Source organism: Coregonus lavaretus (genome assembly GCF_964263955.1).
Source record: "Coregonus lavaretus genome assembly, chromosome: 34".
NCBI lineage: Eukaryota > Metazoa > Chordata > Actinopteri > Salmoniformes > Salmonidae > Coregonus > Coregonus lavaretus.
The window spans coordinates 7,424,023-7,445,737 of record NC_140021.1 but is presented as its reverse complement, the minus strand read 5'-3'; the positions used below and the strand labels follow the sequence as shown (position 1 = coordinate 7,445,737).

Genomic DNA, 21,715 nt, shown 5'->3' with positions numbered 1-21,715 from the left:
AGATATGAGCCATGATGACAATATGTACCAGGTGATAATGAGGTGGTTTACATTCGTACCCTGGTGGGATTGGGACGGACAATGTTTTATCAAGAGGGGTATTCACCTTCCTCTACCTGGACAGCAGGCCTCAGAGAGAGCCTCAAGTTATCCTGCCTCAACCTCCAGTTTCCCCACAAAAGCTTCCTCAGAGGTAGCTTCCGATAATGACCGGATCTCCCTCTGCATCCGGACTCTCCCCTTCAGGGGCCTGCTGTTCCTGTGATGGGGTCGGTGGATGCTCAGTCCCCTCTGCGTCCGGACTCTCCCCTTCAGGGGCCTGCTGCTCCTGTGATGGGGTCGGTGGATGCTCAGTCCCCTCTGCGTCCGGACTCTCCCCTTCAGGGACCTGCTGTTCCTGTGATGGGGTCGGTGGATGCTCAGTCCCCTCTGCGTCCGGACTCTCCCCTTCAGGGGCCTGCTGCTCCTGTGATGGGGTCGGTGGATGCTCAGTCCCCTCTGCGTCCGGACTCTCCCCTTCAGGGGCCTGCTGCTCCTGTGATGGGGTCGGTGGATGCTCAGTCCCCTCTGCGTCCGGACTCTCCCCTTCAGGGGCCTGCTGCTCCTGTGATGGGGTCGGTGGATGCTCAGTCCCCTCTGCGTCCGGACTCTCCCCTTCAGGGGGCTGCTGTTCCTGTGATGGGGTAGGTGGATGCTCAGTCCCCTCTGCGTCCGGACTCTCCCCTTCAGGGGCCTGCTGTTCCTGTGATGGGGTCGGTGGATGCTCAGTCCCCTCTGCGTCCGGACTCTCCCCTTCAGGGACCTGTTGCTCCTGTGATGGGGTCGGTGGATGCTCAGTCCCCTCTGCGTCCGGACTCTCCCCTTCAGGGGCCTGCTGTTCCTGTGATGGGGTCGGTGGATGCTCAGTCCCCTCTGCGTCCGGACTCTTCCCTTCAGGGGCCTGCTGTTCCTGTGATGTGGTCGGTGGATGCTCAGTCCCCTCTGCGTCCGGAGTCTCCCATTCAGGGGCCTGCTGCTCCTGTGATGGGGTCGTGGATGCGCAGTCCCCTCTGCGTCCGGACTCTCCCATTCAGGGGCCTGCTACTCCTGTGATGGGGTCGGTGGATGCTCAGTCCCCTCTGCGTCCGGACTCTCCCATTCAGGGGCCTGCTACTCCTGTGATGGGGTCGGTGGATGCTCAGTCCCCTCTGCGTCCGGACTCTCCCATTCAGGGGCCTGCTGCTCCTGTGATGGGGTCGGTGGATGCTGCTCTTCTTCCTCAGTCCCTTCCGTTGTCTGGACGACTTCCTCCACAATGGGCTCGGCTAAAAGTTGAATTTTACAATCCAAGGACATTCGTTTAGGGCAGGGACTATATCCTTATGAAGACATGTTTGTCGAAACGCATCGGTCGTAAGTGGGAGTTTGACTGATCTTCGAGATACAAACCACAGGTTACTTTGCTTTTTGTCATTCATTTTTAAGACTAGGTGTGTACTGCATGTCCAGGCAGTGCAGCACAACCCCTTCATAGTTAGTCATTTTAGCTCTATGGGGTTCTGCTGGCCGGAGGTCATGCATACGTTTCTCATTCAAATATCTTCCTATCCGTGACGGTCTCTGACCAAACACCAACGTCAGGCTAGATAATGTCTACCGGTTGTGGGTCATTCCATGGGTCCTACAGTGCAAACTCCGCCCACCACGTTGGATGAGCTTATCCAACGCTTTTAAGACGTTTATCCGGCTAACGAAACATGGATGGTTAGCTGTAGGACAGGACAAATGCCTTTTCTGATAACAAATAAGCCCAGAGGGCGTCATTTGAGTGACAGTTACACCCAACCTAACCCATTCTACACCCACTCTAAACTGTCCCCTAAAAAAAAATCTGGTGAGGATATGTACACAGGCATCTTTGACATTCCGGTAATTATTTCAACGTAGTATCATTTCCTCATTGTCTCTTGGTAATGGAAGATGGAACAGATCACATTATCCGTCTGTGTTTTTGGAGTAAGAAGAGTGTGTTTGTTTACGTAAGATAATACCTTGCTATATGTAATGTGAAGGGACACTATGTTTGGTCCTTGCACAGAATCCCTGAAAAACAAATCAGCCTCAAGAAGGTGTGGTCTTACCTGGTTCTTTCACAGCAGATTCCTCCTTGGTTTCCCTCAGCACCACAGAAACCGGCCTCTCCTTCAGACCTGTTCATTTGTAAATGTTCATGCGGGCACGTGAAACATTAGGTAAAAAGAAATATGCCATTTCTCACCACCACACAACTCTAGAAACCCAATCTCGGCTAGTCTATTTGCAACACAGACAAAAAAAATAGCTATTTCACAAGAGTATCATTTTCGACTGTCAGGAATATGATTCATTTAAAAACATTAATACGTTTGAAGAAGTGAGAATAACCAAAGACTTAGGCCTAAGTCTTTTGTAGAGCCCGACCGATATATTGGTTCACCGATATTAATAATCTGCCTTTTATCGATATATTGCTATCAGTCGATAATTCAACCGATAACCAATATTCAATAAATAGGATGAAAAAAGGGACAGTTTCTATAAAGATTAAGGGAAATGAAATGAAAGAAGTCATCAACAATGCACAACTGACTTGGGTTTACAGCTTGTCGTACCAGTGCCTGACCCAGCAGGTATGGGAACACTTCCATGGGCCATCAGTCACACAGCAGGATATGACATCCTGAACTATTAACCCCCTCCCATCTTGTTTGGTTATTTTAAGAGGATCCTTTGACAGTCCTGGCCATGCCCTAAGCAATGTCAACATTGACAGTTTATCAATCACATATCAGGGCTACTGGGAATCTGAGAGAATAGAGCTCTACTTACAACACTAACGTAAAGAACATCAAATATGTACTACATGCTCCAAGATTAAACATGTTGGGGTTGGGCTACAACATTTTGTATGAAAGTTGCTATAGATAAAGTAATTATTGCTATTGAACGAGCACACACGCCAATTTGAGAACAGATCTTTAATAAATCAGAGAGGCTTTACATTTTGAGGACACAAGCTTTCCTTATCTGGTATCATTACATTTTTGGACCATAAACTGTAAGTCAGTAATGACTTCAGGTTTTCAGCAGGACTACCAGCACCTGATAAGATTTTAGTTTCATCAAATCAAGAAAAGGCCTTAATCTGATTATGAAAATACACCTCAGCTGTTTCAAACACAAAGACACAAAAAACTAAACAAAAGTATTTTTTCTGTCATACAATTTCTAAATAATACCTTTACAACAATAAAATACAGTACAGGTAGGATTTACAACTGGTAAATGGCAAAAAGAGTGCTCCAAAAGGAGTTGGTAGGTTGTTCCACCCGGAGAGTTTCACCCTTTCACCAAAACAGCATAATCAAGTCTAAATAATGTACAGCCTGGTTTCATAAGACTTCTCACATAATATGCAAAGAAGCGCCCAGGTTATACTGCAGATACATGTTCTCTCTAAAGAAACAATCTTATTGTCATCATACATAAACACCTAGCTAGCTAACACAATACATATTATTTAACTAGCATATACAGTGGGGAAAAAAAGTATTTAGTCAGCCACCAATTGTGCAAGTTCTCCCACTTAAAAAGATGAGAGGCCTGTAATTTTCATCATAGGTACACGTCAACTATGACAGACAAAATTAGAAAAAAAATCCAGAAAATCACATTGTAGGATTTTTAATGAATTTATTTGCAAATTATGGTGGAAAATAAGTATTTGGTCAATAACAAAAGTTTCTCAATACTTTGTTATATACCCTTTGTTGGCAATGACACAGGTCAAACGTTTTCTGTAAGTCTTCACAAGGTTTTCACACACTGTTGCTGGTATTTTGGCCCATTCCTCCATGCAGATCTCCTCTAGAGCAGTGATGTTTTGGGGCTGTCGCTGGGCAACACAGACTTTCAACTCCCTCCAAAGATTTTCTATGGGGTTGAGATCAGGAGACTGGCTAGGCCACTCCAGGACCTTGAAATGCTTCTTACGAAGCCACTCCTTCATTGCCCGGGCGGTGTGTTTGGGATCATTGTCATGCTGAAAGACCCAGCCACGTTTCATCTTCAATGCCCTTGCTGATGGAAGGAGGTTTTCACTCAAAATCTCACGATACATGGCCCCATTCATTCGTTCCTTTACACGGATCAGTCGTCCTGGTCCCTTTGCAGAAAAACAGCCCCAAAGCATGATGTTTCCACCCCCATACTTCACAGTAGGTATGGTGTTCTTTGGATGCAACTCAGCATTCTTTGTCCTCCAAACACGACGAGTTGAGTTTTTACCAAAAAGTTCTATTTTGGTTTCATCTGACCATATGACATTCTCCCAATCCTCTTCTGGATCATCCAAATGCACTCTAGCAAACTTCAGACAGCCCTGGACATGTACTGGCTTAAGCAGGCGGACACGTCTTGCACTGCAGGATTTGAGTCCCTGGCGGCGTAGTGTGTTACTGATGGTAGGCTTTGTTACTTTGGTCCCAGCTCTCTGCAGGTCATTCACTAGGTCCCCCCGTGTGGTTCTGGGATTTTTGCTCACCGTTCTTGTGATCATTTTGACCCTACGGGGTGAGATCTTGCGTGGAGCCCCAGATCGAGGGAGATTATCAGTGGTCTTGTATGTCTTCCATTTCCTAATAATTGCTCCCACAGTTGATTTCTTCAAACCAAGCTGCTTACCTATTGCAGATTCAGTCTTCCCAGCCTGGTGCAGGTCTACAATTTTGTTTCTGGTGTCCTTTGTCAGCTCTTTGGTCTTGGCCATAGTGGAGTTTGGAGTGTGACTGTTTGAGGTTGTGGACAGGTGTCTTTTATACTGATAACAAGTTCAAACAGATGCCATTAATACAGGTAACGAGTGGAGGACAGAGGAGCCTCTTAAAGAAGAAGTTACAAGTCTGTGAGAGCCAGAAATCTTGCTTGTTTGTAGGTGACCAAATACTTATTTTCCCCTATAATTTGCAAATAAATTCATAAAGAAATCCTACAATGTGATTTTCTGGATTTTTTTTTCTCAATTTGTCTTTCATAGTTGACGTGTACCTATGATGAAAATTACAGGCCTCTCCCATCTTTTTAAGTGGGAGAACTTGCACAAATAGTGGCTGACTAAATACTTTTTTTCCCCACTGTAACTGGAAAGCGAGAACTGACAGCACAGAGTTGATAGTTAACAATTTAGGCTATAGCGCTTATATTTAAATCTGTATTTATGATAGGTATTTTAAAAGACATTTGAATTCACTGAGAAACACCTTAAAAACAAACAGAAATATTCTCTGTTTCATTTTCAAATGGAAAAAAACTCAATTCAAGCAAATTATTATACTTCATGTCTCTAGTCTGAAATTGTATATGGTTTTTCTGTCATTATCTTTTGACATTATGACATTACCACTTTTATGTCAGAAAAATGGTAGGATGATGTAAATGTTTGTAGCAAAGTAAAAAAATATAAGTTAATCGTCACTCTTATATTGCATTGTAACTAGTTTTAAAGTAGAGTACGCACATTCTGTGACTTGCAGGTTCAGGGTACAAAAAGTACACTAATGAAAGAAAGACAGACACCCACACACTAATGAATGCTTCCGCAGTTTTAATGAATGCTCCCAGAGTTGTATCTGTGGCAGCACTTATCAGTGCGCAGGTACCAATTTTTATTTCATTATTACATTGTATTGTGGGATAACAGTGGAGCGAAAGGGGGAACCCAACCCTCTGATTTGTATGAGCCAATGTCCAAAACAAAAGTCACAGACCACCACAGACCAGCCATAACATATTTAGCACTGAAAGTGATTGAGTTCAGCACCACCAATTCCTAGCCCCTCCTTAGACACACTTGTAGATCTGAAGGGGTGGGATAGGTGTAAGCAATATGGCGGAACATCCATCCAGCCAATCAGAAGCAAAGGTGAAGCAAACACTGCATTGTGTATACCTGTCTGATCCCTTCAGATATACAGGATTATCTTTAGGGAGGATTTATAACATCAGCCTGATCTGCGCAGTTTCACTTCTTGTTCACCTTGGTGGCTTTAGGCTTTAAGGTTTATTAGGCTAGAAGGTTTATTGCAGCCAACTTTTCCTCATTCATGATTATTTCCTTCTTGTTTGTAGTAGTGCAGTTGTTTGTATTCTTCTCAGGCATCTCTTCTTTAGCCTGTTTGGACTTTTTCTCCTCTTTCACAACTATCTCCATTTCTCCACTCTTTTTCAGCTCTCTCCTTCCCTGTCTTGACCTTGGTTAACTGTTCCGTCTCGACCTTGGCCTTTGCAGTCTTTTCTTTGACTAAGCGCTCATTCGCTAACCACTCTTTTTCTTTAGCAGCTCTCTCTTTGGCTCGTTGCTCTTTCTCCGCTCTCTCCTTCTCTGCCCTCTCTTTGGCCACCCTCTCCTTTTCTGATTTTTCCTTGGCTACCTGTTCTCGCCACCCTCTCCTTTTCTGATTTTTCCTTGGCTACCAGTTCTCTCGCCACCCTCTCCTTTTCAGATTTTTCCTTGGCTACCTGTTCTCTCTCTCCATCCTCTCCTTTTCTGATTTTTCCTTGGCTACCTGTTCTCTCTCAATCCTCTCCTTTTCTTTGGCGGCCTGTTCCTTCTCAATCCTCTCCCTCTCCTTTTCTTTGGCGGCCTGTTCCTTCTCAATCCTCTCCCTCTCCTTTTCTTTGGCGGTCCGTTCCTTCTCAATCCTCTCCTTTTCTGCTCCCTCTTTCTCCATTCTTTCCAGCTCTGCCTTCTCCTTTTCTATCCGCTCTTTTTGTCTCTCCTCCTCAGCTTCCCGCTCTTTCTCCAGCCTCTCTTTCTCCAGCCTCTCTTTCTCTGCTTGCTCCTGTGCTCTCCTTTCAGCCTCTTTTCTCTTCTTGTTCTCTTTCCTCCCCCTCTCTTTCCTCCCCCTCCTTTTCCATCCTAAGATGAGCCGCTAGCATTTCCTGGCCTTTTTGTGCCGCCTCTTGCCTCTTAAGCTCCAGAGCATTGACAAATTGTCTCTCTTCCTCCACTTCGGCCATGATCCTCCTCACTTCAGCCAGAGCCATTGCAGAATTTTTTCTCTAGTTGGATGCTCTGGGGGTTGGAAACTTGTTTTAAAGGGCAGCATGTCAACACCCCTTCCATTTTCCACTGCCCATGCCAGAAGGTTTAACATTATGCTATGTTTAGGGCTGTCAAATGACAAAAAATAAAACATTTGAGTTAATTTGCTGTGATTAATCACAAATTCGGAATTTGCTCAAATTAAGCTGCAAAGTAAGTTTGTTTTTATAAAAAGCATTAGGAGAATATTTCCAAATACCAAATTTAACAGCATGTTAATTTTCAAAACCTTAAATTTCTAAAAAATAATAAAAAAATAAACACAAGTTGACAGTGTCCAAGAGCAAGCTGGAAAGTGAAAAATGGCTATATTGTGAAAATGTATGAACACGAAAATGTGCTTTTTGGTTAAAGGGTTAGGTAAAAGGTTAGCAGAATGGTTAAGGTTAGATTTTTAGCAGAAATGACAGAAGTTCCGGCTTTGCAGCTTGGCCAGTTGCTTAGAAACTATTTAACGCTGCCTGGTTGCTTTAGACCTTAAGCTCCATCTTAGAATTACCCTTAAAAAAGGTAGAATCCGCAGTCACCCCGCCTCCGTTTTGGATGGCCTGGAGAAATGTAACCACTCTCAAATTCATAGACAGAGCTATGGATGCAAGGACTGACCATCCATGATATCAAAAGTTTTTCAACAGGGAAAGTAAAAAAATGACTGGAGTGCATCTTTAAAGCTAGAATCCTTAGTTGAGACATTCGTTTTTGGACTTAAATTAATCATATACAGTGGGGAGAACAAGTATTTGATACACTGCCGATTTTGCAGGTTTTCCTACTTACAAAAGGTACACTTCAACTGTGAGAGACGGAATCTAAAACAAAAATCCAGAAAATCACATTGTATGATTTTTAAGTAATTAATTTGCATTTTATTGCATGACATAAGTATTTGATACATCAGAAAAGCAGAACTTAATATTTGGTACAGAAACCTTTGTTTGCAATTACAGATATCATACGTTTCCTGTAGGTCTTGACCAGGTTTGCACACACTGCAGCAAGGATTTTGGCCCACTCCTCCATACAGACCTTCTCCAGATCCTTCAGGTTTCGGGGCTGTCGCTGGGCAATACGGACTTTCAGCGCCCTCCAAAGATTTTCTATTGGGTTCAGGTCTGGAGACTGGCTAGGCCACTCCAGGACCTTGAGATGCTTCTTACGGAGCCACTCCTTAGTTGCCCTGGCTGTGTGTTTCGGGTCGTTGTCATGCTGGAAGACCCAGCCACGACCCATCTTCAATGCTCTTACTGAGGGAAGGAGGTTGTTGGCCAAGATCTCGCGATACATGGCCCCATCCATCCTCCCCTCAATACGGTGCAGTCGTCCTGTCCCCTTTGCAGAAAAGCATCCCCAAAGAATGATGTTTCCACCTCCATGCTTCACGGTTGGGATGGTGTTCTTGGGGTTGTACTCATCCTTCTTCTTCCTCCAAACACGGCGAGTGGAGTTTAGACCAAAAAGCTCTATTTTTGTCTCATCAGACCACATGACCTTCTCCCATTCCTCCTCTGGATCATCCAGATGGTCATTGGAAAACTTCAGACGGGCCTGGACATGCGCTGGCTTGAGCAGGGGGACCTTGCGTGCGCTGCAGGATTTTCATCCATGACGGTGTAGTGTGTTACTAATGGTTTTCTTTGAGACTGTGGTCCCAGCTCTCTTCAGGTCATTGACCAGGTCCTGCCGTGTAGTTCTGGGCTGATCCCTCACCTTCCTCATGATCACTGATGCCCCACGAGGTAAGATCTTGCATAGAGCCCCAGACCGAGGGTGATTGACCGTCATCTTGAACTTCTTCCATTTTCTAATAATTGCGCCAACAGTTGTTGCCTTCTCACCAAGCTGCTTGCCTATTGTCCTGTAGCCCATCCCAGCCTTGTGCAGGTCTACAATTTTATCCCTGATGTCCTTACACAGCTCTCTGGTCTTGGCCATTGTGGAGAGGTTGGAGTCTGTTTGATTGAGTGTGTGGACAGGTGTCTTTTATACAGGTAACGAGTTCAAACAGGTGCAGTTAATACAGATAATGAGTGGAGAACAGGAGGGCTTCTTAAACAACAACTAACAGGACTGTGAGAGCCGGAATTCTTACTGGTTGGTAGGTGATCAAATACTTATGTCATGCAATAAAATGCAAATTAATTACTTAAAAATCATACAATGTGATTTTCTGGATTTTTGTTTTAGATTCTGTCTCTCACAGTTGAAGTGTACCTATGATAAAAATTACAGACCTCTACATGCTTTGTAAGTAGAAAAACCTGCAAAATCGGCAGTGTATCAAATACTTGTTCTCCCCACTGTATACCCATTGATTCTTGAAGAATATAACTTCTAAAATGCCTCATGAGCTTAGTTCAACTGTCTTAACCCATCAGACTCCACAATACAAGCTTGTTTTACGCCAATGTTTGTAAACAACGCAAATGTCAACAAACACTGTATAGGGTTCAGGCATAGCAATGGTATAGTTATCCAAATCAGCCATCTGATTCACGCTGTAATTGGCTATCGTGGTTCTGCAGCAGACATATGCAGTAGTTCTGCAGCAGACATATAGTGAGCAATATGTTTGGAACATCGAATCACAATACATATAGAATCGTGAGAATCGCAATACATATCGGCACGTAAGTGTCATGATAATATCGTATCATGTAGTCCCTGGCAATTCCCAGCCCTACCCAATAACCCACAATAAAACCAAGTAACGTGCATGATTTGTCATTGTCAAAACCCACCAACAATGAGAGAGCAGTGGACTTAGCTATCCCACCAGGTTTACTCCTCCATTAATGTTTTTGTTGCCATTTTAACGGCACGATTTATTGCATCCATTTTTCTTTTCTCTTCCCATAGGTTTCTTAACTGACATTTTGTTGCCGGGTTGAATTAGATTTTTTTTTATATACGTTTTCTCTTCCAGTAGTCTTCTAGAAGTAACTGTCAAAGAATAAATGCCATTAGTTTTATCTAGCTTCTCTGCTAGAAATGTACAGTTGTTTTGGTAAGTGTGTAATGTTCATACCATAACTGCAGCAAATCACTTAAGGTTTTCCCTTACATGAGGAAAATGTTTGAGGGGCTAAATGTAATGTTCCCAAACTTGGTTGGTCTGTGACCCCATTTTGATATGTTTTTCCACACCATGTAACAAAAGTGACATAAATCAACAGCCAATGTTTACTTTCTTGTTTGGGGCTATGACACCATTACAAAATCAGTCTGACAGTACTTCATTCTGAAGACGGTATGGTTTGAAGTGATTGAAATGCATCAGAAAGGTATTGGGAAGTTCAGAAGATCATCAAGCAATAATTGTGTATGATTTTCTGTGTAGAACAGAACACCATCATTGCTTTCAATGATGTTCATTTCCCCCCAGTCTGATTTGGTGCCTGGTCCTGTCCAGTTGGATTGTGAGCAGTGTAGAGGGAAACAGAAGACACACACACTACCGGTCAAAAGTTTTAGAACACCTACACAATCAAGGGTTTTTCTTTATTTGTTACTATTTTCTATTTGAAATAACACATATGGAATCATGTAGTAACCCAAAAAGTGTTAAACAAATCAAAATATATTTTATATTTGAGATTCTTCAAATAGCCACCCTTTGCCTTGATGACAGCTTTGCACACTCTTGGCATTCTCTCAACCAGCTTCATGAGGTAGTCACCTGGAATGCATTTCAATTAACAGGTGTGCCTTCTTAAAAGTTAATTTGTGGAATTTCTTTCCTTCTTAATGCGTTTGAGCCAATCAGTTGTGTTGTGACAAGGTAGGGGTGGTATACAGAAGATAGCCCTATTTGGTAAAAGACCAAGTCCATATTATGGCAAGAACAGCTCAAATAAGCATAGAGAAACGACAGTCGATCATTACTTTAAGACATGAAGGTCAGTCAATATGGAACATTTCAAGAACTTTGAAAGTTTCTTCAAGTGCAGTCGCAAAAACCATGATGAAACTGGCTCTCATGAGGACCACCACAGGAATGAAAGACCCAGAGTTACCTCTGCTGCAGAGGATAAGGTCATTAGAGTTACCAGACTCAGAAATTACTGCCCAAATAAATGCTTCACAGAGTTCAAGTAACAGACACATCTCAACATCAACTGTTCAGAGGAGACTGTGTGAATCAGGCCTTCATGGTCGAATTGTTGCAAAGAAACCACTACTAAAGGACACCAATAAGAAGAAGAGACTTGCTTGGGCCAAGAAACACGAGCAATGGACATTAGACCGCTGGAAATGTGTCCAAATTGGAGATTTTTGGTTCTAACCGCCGTGTCTTTGTGAGACGCGGTGTGGGTGAACGGATGATCTCTGCATATGTATTTCCCACCGCAAAGCATGGAGGAGGAGGTGTTATGGTGTGGGGGTGCTTTGCTGGTGACACGGTCTGTGATTTATTTAGAATTCAAGGCACACTTAACCAGCATGTTTACCACAGCATTCTGCAGCAATACGCCATCCCATCTGGTTTGGGCTTAGTGGGACTATAATTTGTTTTTCAACAGGACAATAACCCAACACACCTCCAGGCTGTGTAAGGGCCATTTTACCAAGAAGGAGAGTGATGGAGTGCTGCATCAGATAACCTGGCCTCCACAATCCCCCGACCTCAACCAAATTGAGATGGTTTGGGATGAGTCGGACCGCAGAGTGAAGGAAAAGCAGCCAACAAGTGCTCAGCATATGTGGGAACTCCTTCAAGACTGTTGGAAAAGCATTCCAGGTGAAGCTGGTTGAGAGAATGCCAAGAGCTTGCAAAGCTGTCATCAAGGCAAAGGGTAGCTATTTGAAGAATCTCAAATCTCAAATATATTTTGATTTGTTTAACACTTTTTTAGTTACATGATTCCATATGTGTTATTTCAAAGTTTTGATGTCTTCACTATTATTCTACAATGTAGAAAATAGTAAAAATAAAGAAAAACCCTTGAATGAGTAGGTGTTCTAAACCTTTTAACCGGTAGTGTACGTGTTTCTGAGAGTTTCTTCACTTTCAGGAATGGGGTCATAAAAGCTTATATCTCCAACCATTTAAAAAGTTAGAGCCACATTTGTAGGAAGAAAACAGAAACCGTTCTGTTTGTCACACTCACATTTAATATTGAATATCGGAGGTTACTTACGTAACCGCGGTTCTCTAAACCAAGCGGAACAGTTTCTCTCGCGACCCCATTTTCAAATCAGGCGAACCCACATGGGGTCGCGACCTCTAGTTTGGGAAACGCTGCACTAAGGTAAGGGGAAATCATTCCTTAAGGTAGATCCTTAAGGAAAACCCTTAAGATGTTTAATGCAACCAGGCACAATACTGTTTACCACTGTAGCGAAGTCTTCAATCATTTAACCAACTCAAAAATGGTTGTCTGTATTGCGTGTATCCCTTTGTGTAAAGGGTGGTGTGACCAACCTACTATAGTAAGAAAGGTGAAGATGCACAGATGCAAAAGAGAACATTCCGGTTCCTTTCTTATTACTTCACATCTATGGAAATAAGTGTTTGGCGCTAGGAACACAAGCATTTCGCTACACCCGCAATAACATCTGCTAAGTATGTGTATGTGACCAATAACATTTGATTTATGATTTATTTAAGTGTTAAAAGCAGCCACAGCCTGCTCCAAAAAAACACACACCGACAGGAGGAGATGTGAATCAACGCAACGTACTGATCTAATGGCGGATGATTCCACAACTCTTTATGGAGTTAATTCATCCAAAACAACTCACTCCAGTCATTTCAACACCACTAAATCAAAACGAAACAAATCACATCAGAAAAACAAGGTTATTCAGACTATGGCACACATTAGGTATTAGGACAACCAATCAATCTTAAATACCATTCTCAATCCAGCGTTTTTGTCACGTTTTAAAACCAAGAGGGATGCAAGCAAACACAAACCAGTTGTCAGTTTTGACAAAGCCTGTGCACGTCAGGTAAAACAACCACAAACCAAAGAAGTTCACTTTATTCTTACAACCAAATGCAACATGCTGATACCTTTTGTTCTGTTCTTTTTAGAAGCCACCTCTCCAGGACTCATCTGATTTGGGAGAGGAAGAACAGTAATAGAACAGCGAGGCCATTAGTGCTAATTCACAATAAATTACAGCCATGGTTGATAGTTAGCCTGTTAGACCCTTAAAATTCAGTGACCTTTAAACTTGCCGGAATACTTAGTGTAGCCCCCAGTGCCCTTTGCTTTAGGAAGGGATTAAAGACGTAGCACAGTAGTTAGAAATACAATGGGTGTGAAAACAGTGGCACACACAACTATGCAGTTAGGCCTACGTGAAAAGTTATGTGAGCAAATGTTACCACATATCGTATAAACTACTCACAAGGTAAGACAATGGTAAGCTCTAACGTTAAACAACTACTCAAACAAGTAGCTTTGCAATAGCCACCCTCTTCGTCCGCTAACCCAAAATCTTTCAAGTATATTCAGCAATTAGACTTAAGAATGCAAAGTTGTCCTGAATGCAAACAACTTTAGTTTGGGTCAACATTAATGGTTTTGGGGTTATTACAAATACTGTATTTCCTCATACAATGTTAAATCTACGTACCTCTGACCCTTGTCCATGCCCCACAGAAATGTGGTCTGATGCAGAATCAAAACTCAACGTCTCCAAAAGTATGACTGATGATTGTATTCATGAATCAATGAATGAATGAATGAATGTTAACCTCACACATATGCAAACACAAGCAAACACATAACCTTTTTTTTATCCTGAGAGTAAAACTAAATGAAAAATGGAAACAAACTAAATATCAGGTAAAGTACCTTCAGGTTTGACTTTATCTAGCATCCACAGGCTTGTCTTTCATTTTTTTCAAAGAAAGGAAGAGCTTTTAGCTTCAGCAATGGTCAACAACAATGTAGACTACTCATACAACAGACTCACAACCATTAAAAGAAGTAGGCTATCTTTTGGCTTTTCTGTTTTTGGAACAGGAACCTCTAAAATTATGGTGGAAAATAAGTATTTGGTCACCTACAAACAAGCAAGATTTCTGGCTCTCACAGACCTGTAACTTCTTCTTTAAGAGGCTCCTCTGTCCTCCACTCGTTACCTGTATTAATGGCACCTGTTTGAACTTGTTATCAGTATAAAAAGACACCTGTCCACAACCTCAAACAGTCACACTCCAAACTCCACTATGGCCAAGACCAAAGAGCTGTCAAAGGACACCAGAAACAAAATTGTAGACCTGCACCAGGCTGGGAAGACTGAATCTGCAATAGGTAAGCAGCTTGGTTTGAAGAAATCAACTGTGGGAGCAATTATTAGGAAATGGAAGACATACAAGACCACTGATAATCTCCCTCGATCTGGGGCTCCATGCAAGATCTCACCCCGTGGGGTCAAAATGATCACAAGATCATCCAAAATCCGAGAACCACATGGGGGTACCTAGTGAATGACCGGCAGAGAGCTGGGACCAAAGTAACAAAGCCTACCATCAGTAACACACTACGCCGCCAGGGACTCAAATCCTGCAGTGCCAGACGTGTCCCCCTGCTTAAGCCAGTACATGTCCAGGCCCGTCTGAAGTTTGCTAGAGTGCATTTGGATGATCCAGAAGAGGATTGGGAGAATGTCATATGGTCAGATGAAACCAAAATAGAACTTTTTGGTAAAAACACAACTCGTCGTGTTTGGAGGACAAAGAATACTGAGTTACATCCAAAGAACACCATACCTACTGTGAAGCATGGGGGTGGAAACATCATGCTTTGGGGCTGTTTTTCTGCAAATGGACCAGGACGACTGATCCGTGTAAAGGAAAGAATGAATGGGGCCATGTATCTTGAGATTATTAGTGAAAACCTCCTTCCATCAGCAAGGGCATTGAAGATGAAACGTGGCTGGGTCTTTCAGCATGACAATGATCCCAAACACACCGCCCGGGCAACGAAGGAGTGGCTTCGTAAGAAGCATTTCAAGGTCCTGGAGTGGCCTAGCCAGTCTCCAGATCTCAACCCCATAGAAAATCTTTGGAGGGAGTTGAAAGTCTGTGTTGCCCAGCGACAGCCCCAAAACATCACTGCTCTAGAGGAGATCTGCATGGAGGAATGGGCCAAAATACCAGCAACAGTGTGTGAAAACCTTGTGAAGACTTACAGAAAACGTTTGACCTGTGTCATTGCCAACAAAAGGTATATAAACAAAGTATTGAGAAAGTTTTGTTATTGACCAAATACTTATTTTCCACCATAATTTGCAAATAAAATCATTAAAAATCCTACAATGTGATTTTCAGGATTTTTTTCCCTCATTTTGTCTGTCATAGTTGACGTGTACCTATGATAAATTACAGGCCTCTCATATTTTTAAGTGGGAGAACTTGCACAATTGGTGGCTGACTAAATACTTTTTTTTCCCCACTGTATATCTATATATAGAAAAATTAACTTTGAAGAATTAGATCAATTCTGAACAGGGAACAACTTGAATCCACTACTGAGATGTCATTGTACCATACAAAAGCCTGCAGGAGCTGCAGTTCGTCTTACATCATACAAATTTAGTCTAACCACAAAATAGAGAGGATTTAGGCTCAAAGCTTGAATTGGGCAGGATCGTAGAATAGCAGGTCAACTACCTCTGGATGGAGAAAACAGATGAACAGTCTAATTTAAAATGGAACATTTAAAAAGAATCCAGCCTCTCTAAACTCAAATTGCACAATTTGAGTTCGAACTCAGGCCTTCGTTGGCTACACGAGCCAAAACTCCTATCTTTTCTCTCCTTCTTCAAAATGAGAGGCAACAGTGCAACACAAGCTAATTCAACCACAGTTTTGACTGAGGTGTTGCATGAGGTTTTTTCTACTATGATTTGCTTCCAGGTCAAAACACCACGTGATTGATACGATACAAGTCTTCTACCTCTGATCCCTGACTGCTGGCAAATCGCGTTTTCAAAATCCCTGGTGCACACGCAAACAGAGCTAAGGGTCACAGTCCAGAGAAAGTTGATTCTCACACAAAGTGTGCCCATGTCATGCCCACCATAAATCAATTGTCTTACTTAAAAACACATACGCAACACGCACAGACAAACAGGACAATTGTATTCCCAAAGGAGAATTCAATCATTCTGGAAAAGAAATAACTCGGGGAAAGATACCTTTGGTTTGGATTATTTTATTGTCCTCTAATTATGTCAAAGGAAAGAAGAATCATTAGCTACAGTGACATATTTTGACATAGTATGTTTTTTTTAAAGGACTGGTCCATTTGCTAGGCAATATGCAGGAGTTGAGCAACAAAAAAACATTTTAGGCCAAAGGGCAACACGCACAGGGAGCAACCAACCAGGACGAAGTACCTTTTTTCAGCCTTTCCTTTTTGGGAGCAGGAACTTTTACATCTAACATACAAACAAAACAAAAAATGAAATTAGAGACAGCATGGACCATGTCGGAGGGGACTGTACGTGCCAATTTCAAAGAGTGCACTGTGCATCATACTGCCAATTTAACACAATCGCTCAATCAATATCAAACAGAAACCAGTCACTTATTCCTGTCATGATCCTCTCCTGTACAAAAATGCATAAAATACTTCATCGATGCCCATAACCGTTGATAGTGACCATGCTTGTAGATCATAGACACTACACATAAGAGTTCAAACAACATATTTATTCGATAGACAGACGTTTAAACTACCTCACAACATAAACAAAATGCAGTGTTCAGATATTTTATGTCAAGATATTAACAGGCTTACATCTTGCAATATGCCTCCTTAAAATAGCTGTTTCATAAAATGGCCTAAACTGGGCAATTGTCCCTCCAGTCTGAAACAGAAATAGACCCCTCTTAGTCACCATGACCTTCGGTAAATAAAAACTGAAAACAGTCTGAAACCCCTCCGTAAATACTTAGCCCACATGACCACAAGTCAACGTGGACGACATTCCTAAACTCTGGGGTCCAGGCTGACCTTTATGGGGCTGTTTGGCAAGAGATGGGTGAACGTTTGGATTGAAGATAAGTTCCCATAATAGCATGGTGGTATATTAGCAGTTATAGTTTAACAAACATTTGCAACAAACAGAAGTATCAAAACATTAGTTCCACATTCAGAGAATAGGCCCTGCTCAAGTATTCATTCCCATTGCATCATTCCAACAACACACTCAGTGTTTTCACTTCCCATATGTAAGCCTAATACCATGGAGTCATAGGAATTTAGGCACATCAGTCTTCCTAGACCTACTTCTGGGAAAAGAGAGGCGACTGCTAGACTTAGGACAGACAATGCAAATAGATACAGCACGCTTTGAATTAAGTTTACATTACTACCAGCACAACAAGCTAATTAAACAAAGGTGATCATCACTGACGTCATCTGTTATAGAGTATAAAAACTGCATGAAATGCAGTATCTAACATTGCTTTGCTTAAAAGCTACATGACATCATATTTCTTTGCTAATTAAACTAGGAGTCACCTGAACTGCAACATCCAACGTTATCAGAAGCCTGAACAGTGTTATGCGGATGGTTATATAGATAGAATAAATGGAAATAGCTCATTACAGTAAAAGGAATTACTGTAAGGCTTAAGAGTATAGATTAAGTGATTCATTTACATTTAAAAAATGTATTACAACTAAACGCGAAACAGTTTAACTGGCAAAATGAAAAGATTAGAATAGCACAAAGGATTAATTCAGGCCAGAACACAGATGAGCAAAGAATTAGTGCATCACAAAGACGGTGAGAAGGACAGATTGCAGAATCTTAGAAAAAGTGCAAAGCATAGTCCCAAAAGTCCAGGTCAATATTCCCAATGGCAAGCGCCATCGCAGCAAGGCCAAAGTCGAGGAGGACAAAAACATAATATCCTTTTCTCAGACACACTGTCCTTCCTTTGACAGGACCAGCGCCAGATTCAACTTCCTCCAGTTACAGTTGGGGGGGGGGGGGGGGGTGACCTTTGACCTCACCCAGTAGACTAGTCTCGTTCTGCTCCTCATGGATGGCAGGCTAGGAGACGAACGCTCAGGAGCTTTTGGCTATTGATCCTGTAGGTCTAATATAACGCCCTGAACCCCACCGTCGTTCTGGGACGTACCATCCTCCTCCTCTGCTCTCTGACTCTCTGGATCCTTCTCTACGGGAGGTGTGATCACGTCATAGAGAAACGTGAAGAAGCCGTAAAACCAATCAGAGCCCTCCTCGGCTAAAATACCGAAGATTTCCTCTAGGGAATCTGCGTTTTCATTAGTAATTTCACCGCCATCTTTGGTCAAGCCTGACAAGAGAGAGAGAGGAGAAAAACAAAGGGAAGGGAAGAGGAGCGAGAGGAGCGAGAGAGAGAGAGAGAGAGAGAGAGAGAGAGAGAGAGAGAGAGAGAGAGAGAGAGAGAGAGAGAGAGAGAGAGAGGGATGAGAGAGGATGAGAGAGGATGAGAGAAGAGGAGCGAGAGGATAGAGAGAGAAGCAAGAGAGAGAGAAGAGAAGCAAGAGAGAGAGAAGAGAAGCAAGAGAGAGAGAACAGGAGCGAGAGAGAGAGAGAGAGAGAGAGAGGATGAGAGAAGAGGAGCGAGAGGATAGAGAGAGAAGCAAGAGAGAGAGAAGAGGAGCGAGAGAGAGAGAGTATAGAGGATGGAGAGAGAGGGGGAAGAGGAGAGAGAGGGGGAAGAGGAGAGAGAGGGGGAAGAGGAGAGAGAGGGGGAAGAGGAGCGAGAGGATGGATGGAGAAAGAGAGGGAAGAGTGACAACAAAATACCCTCTTTAATAGTTGAGAATAGCTCTCTCGAAGTGCAGAATTACGAAAGGTCGTTGCCAACTATGCTCAGGGATTGTTGTCGGTAAGGTACAGTCATGTGTTCTGGTCTTTGATTGGTTAAGACTTTATTAGTCCCTTTATTTGTTAGGATACAAAAGACAAGAGCTATTAGGCTAGGCATTGTGTGAAATGGGAAGTGTCAATAATAAGCCAGTATTTTAGATACTGTACATGCAGCAGGTGAACAACGTTGCAATATTGTTGGTTTTCAGCGCAACTGCACTACAGAAATGTAGATTGTTGTTGCAATGGTTGTTGGAGTTAAATAACGCTGTGTAGATGCTGCCAGAGGACTTCAAGCTCTTTTGAGCCGCATACTAAACTAAATAGCTACTTCTGAACAACAGGAGTACTTACATGGAACTATTTGTTTATGTGAAGTTTTAGTACCGATTCATAGGGAAGTTAACAAAGATTGGTTTTTTTTAAAGCCACACACTTGGGTTTTTCCAATTGAAGTAAGCTCATGGCACTGGTACTCAAACACAATAAAACCAAGTCAGTCATGCATGAGTAACATTTTAGAGATCACTATTAGAAAATGCACTTGCCGAGTAGTACTTTGGCGTCCTCCACATCGAAGTCGCCATCGCCATCTGCGTCATACGCTGAAAGTTTACCTGCAAAAAGGGAATAGTCTTAAAGTCATGTCATAAAAAAATTTCCACAAATAAGCCTGTTCTTGGCCTTTCCATCAAAATCATTGCGAGGGGGGGTTGACTCAGAAAATACCAGTCTAAGGGACATACACTTCCTCTGTAATTACAAACAGTTAATAGGTCATTGTGATTGTTTTAAATGTGATCCTCCTGGTTTTAGTGATACTTCACTACTTGCCAATGAAGTCATACTATGGTGTTCAGAGTGGAACCGTATCTTATCTACAGCTCAGCTCTGAATTTCTTCTGCATTTCTGAGAGGGAAGTTGTGGTCATGGTGATACTGCTGAACTGCAGTCACTAGCTCTCCCACAGCCAGATTGATGTAGCCAACAACCCCATGGATAGAACGCTAGTCTGTCACAGGAACCTTGATGAAATCAAGCTATACCTTCAACAACCCCATGGATAGGACGCTAGTCTGTCACAGGACCTTGATGAAATCAAGCTATACCTTCAACAACCCCATGGATAGGACGCTAGTCTGTCACAGGAACCTTGATGAAATCAAGCTATACCTTCAACAACCCCATGGATAGGACGCTAGTCTGTCACAGGAACCTTGATGAAATCAAGCTATACCTTCAACAACCCCATGGATAGGACGCTAGTCTGTCACAGGACCTTGATGAAATCAAGCTATACCTTCAACAACCCCATGGATAGGACGCTAGTCTGTCACAGGACCTTGATGAAATCAAGCTATACCTTCAACAACCCCATGGATAGGACGCTAGTCTGTCACAGGACCTTGATGAAATCAAGCTATACCTTCAACAACCCCATGGATAGGACGCTAGTCTGTCACAGGACCTTGATGAAATCAAGCTATACCTTCAACAACCCCATGGATAGAACGCTAGTCTGTCACAGGAACCTTGATGAAATCAAGCTATACCTTCAACAACCCCATGGATAGGACGCTAGTCTGTCACAGGACCTTGATGAAATCAAGCTATACCTTCAACAACCCCATGGATAGGACGCTAGTCTGTCACAGGACCTTGATGAAATCAAGCTATACCTTCAACAACCCCATGGATAGAACGCTAGTCTGTCAAAGGACCTTGATGAAATCAAGCTATACCTTCAACAACCCCATGGATAGGACGCTAGTCTGTCACAGGACCTTGATGAAATCAAGCTATACCTTCAACAACCCCATGGATAGAACGCTAGTCTGTCAAAGGACCTTGATGAAATCAAGCTATACCTTCAACAACCCCATGGATAGAACGCTAGTCTGTCACAGGACCTTGATGAAATCAAGCTATACCTTCAACAACCCCATGGATAGGACGCTAGTCTGTCACAGGAACCTTGATGAAATCAAGCTATACCTTCAACAACCCCATGGATAGGACGCTAGTCTGTCACAGGAACCTTGATGAAATCAAGCTATACCTTCAACAACCCCATGGATAGGACGCTAGTCTGTCACAGGACCTTGATGAAATCAAGCTATACCTTCAACAACCCCATGGATAGGACGCTAGTCTGTCACAGGACCTTGATGAAATCAAGCTATACCTTCAACAACCCCATGGATAGGACGCTAGTCTGTCACAGGACCTTGATGAAATCAAGCTATACCTTCAACAACCCCATGGATAGGACGCTAGTCTGTCACAGGACCTTGATGAAATCAAGCTATACCTTCAACAACCCCATGGATAGAACGCTAGTCTGTCAAAGGACCTTGATGAAATCAAGCTATACCTTCAACAACCCCATGGATAGGACGCTAGTCTGTCACAGGACCTTGATGAAATCAAGCTATACCTTCAACAACCCCATGGATAGAACGCTAGTCTGTCAAAGGACCTTGATGAAATCAAGCTATACCTTCAACAACCCCATGGATAGAACGCTAGTCTGTCACAGGACCTTGATGAAATCAAGCTATACCTTCAACAACCCCATGGATAGGACGCTAGTCTGTCACAGGAACCTTGATGAAATCAAGCTATACCTTCAACAACCCCATGGATAGGACGCTAGTCTGTCACAGGAACCTTGATGAAATCAAGCTATACCTTCAACAACCCCATGGATAGGACGCTAGTCTGTCACAGGAACCTTGATGAAATCAAGCTATACCTTCAAT

At 42.7% G+C, this 21,715-nt stretch overlaps 1 protein-coding gene across 5 annotated transcripts in view; it reads right to left on the bottom strand.

Moving 5' to 3' along the window:
- Positions 1-21,715, bottom strand: part of LOC311109324 (aspartyl/asparaginyl beta-hydroxylase-like) — a 57,737-nt gene that overhangs the window by 16,340 nt on the left and 19,682 nt on the right. For all 5 annotated transcript variants that reach the window (XM_084152164.1, XM_084152165.1, XM_084152168.1 and 2 more), the window contains 2 exons: positions 19,501-19,569; positions 2,121-2,189 (listed from right to left, as the gene is read on the bottom strand). In XM_084152164.1, the coding sequence (XP_084008290.1) occupies positions 2,121-2,189; positions 19,501-19,569 (138 nt within the window). The remainder of the gene's footprint in view (positions 1-2,120; positions 2,190-19,500; positions 19,570-21,715) is intronic.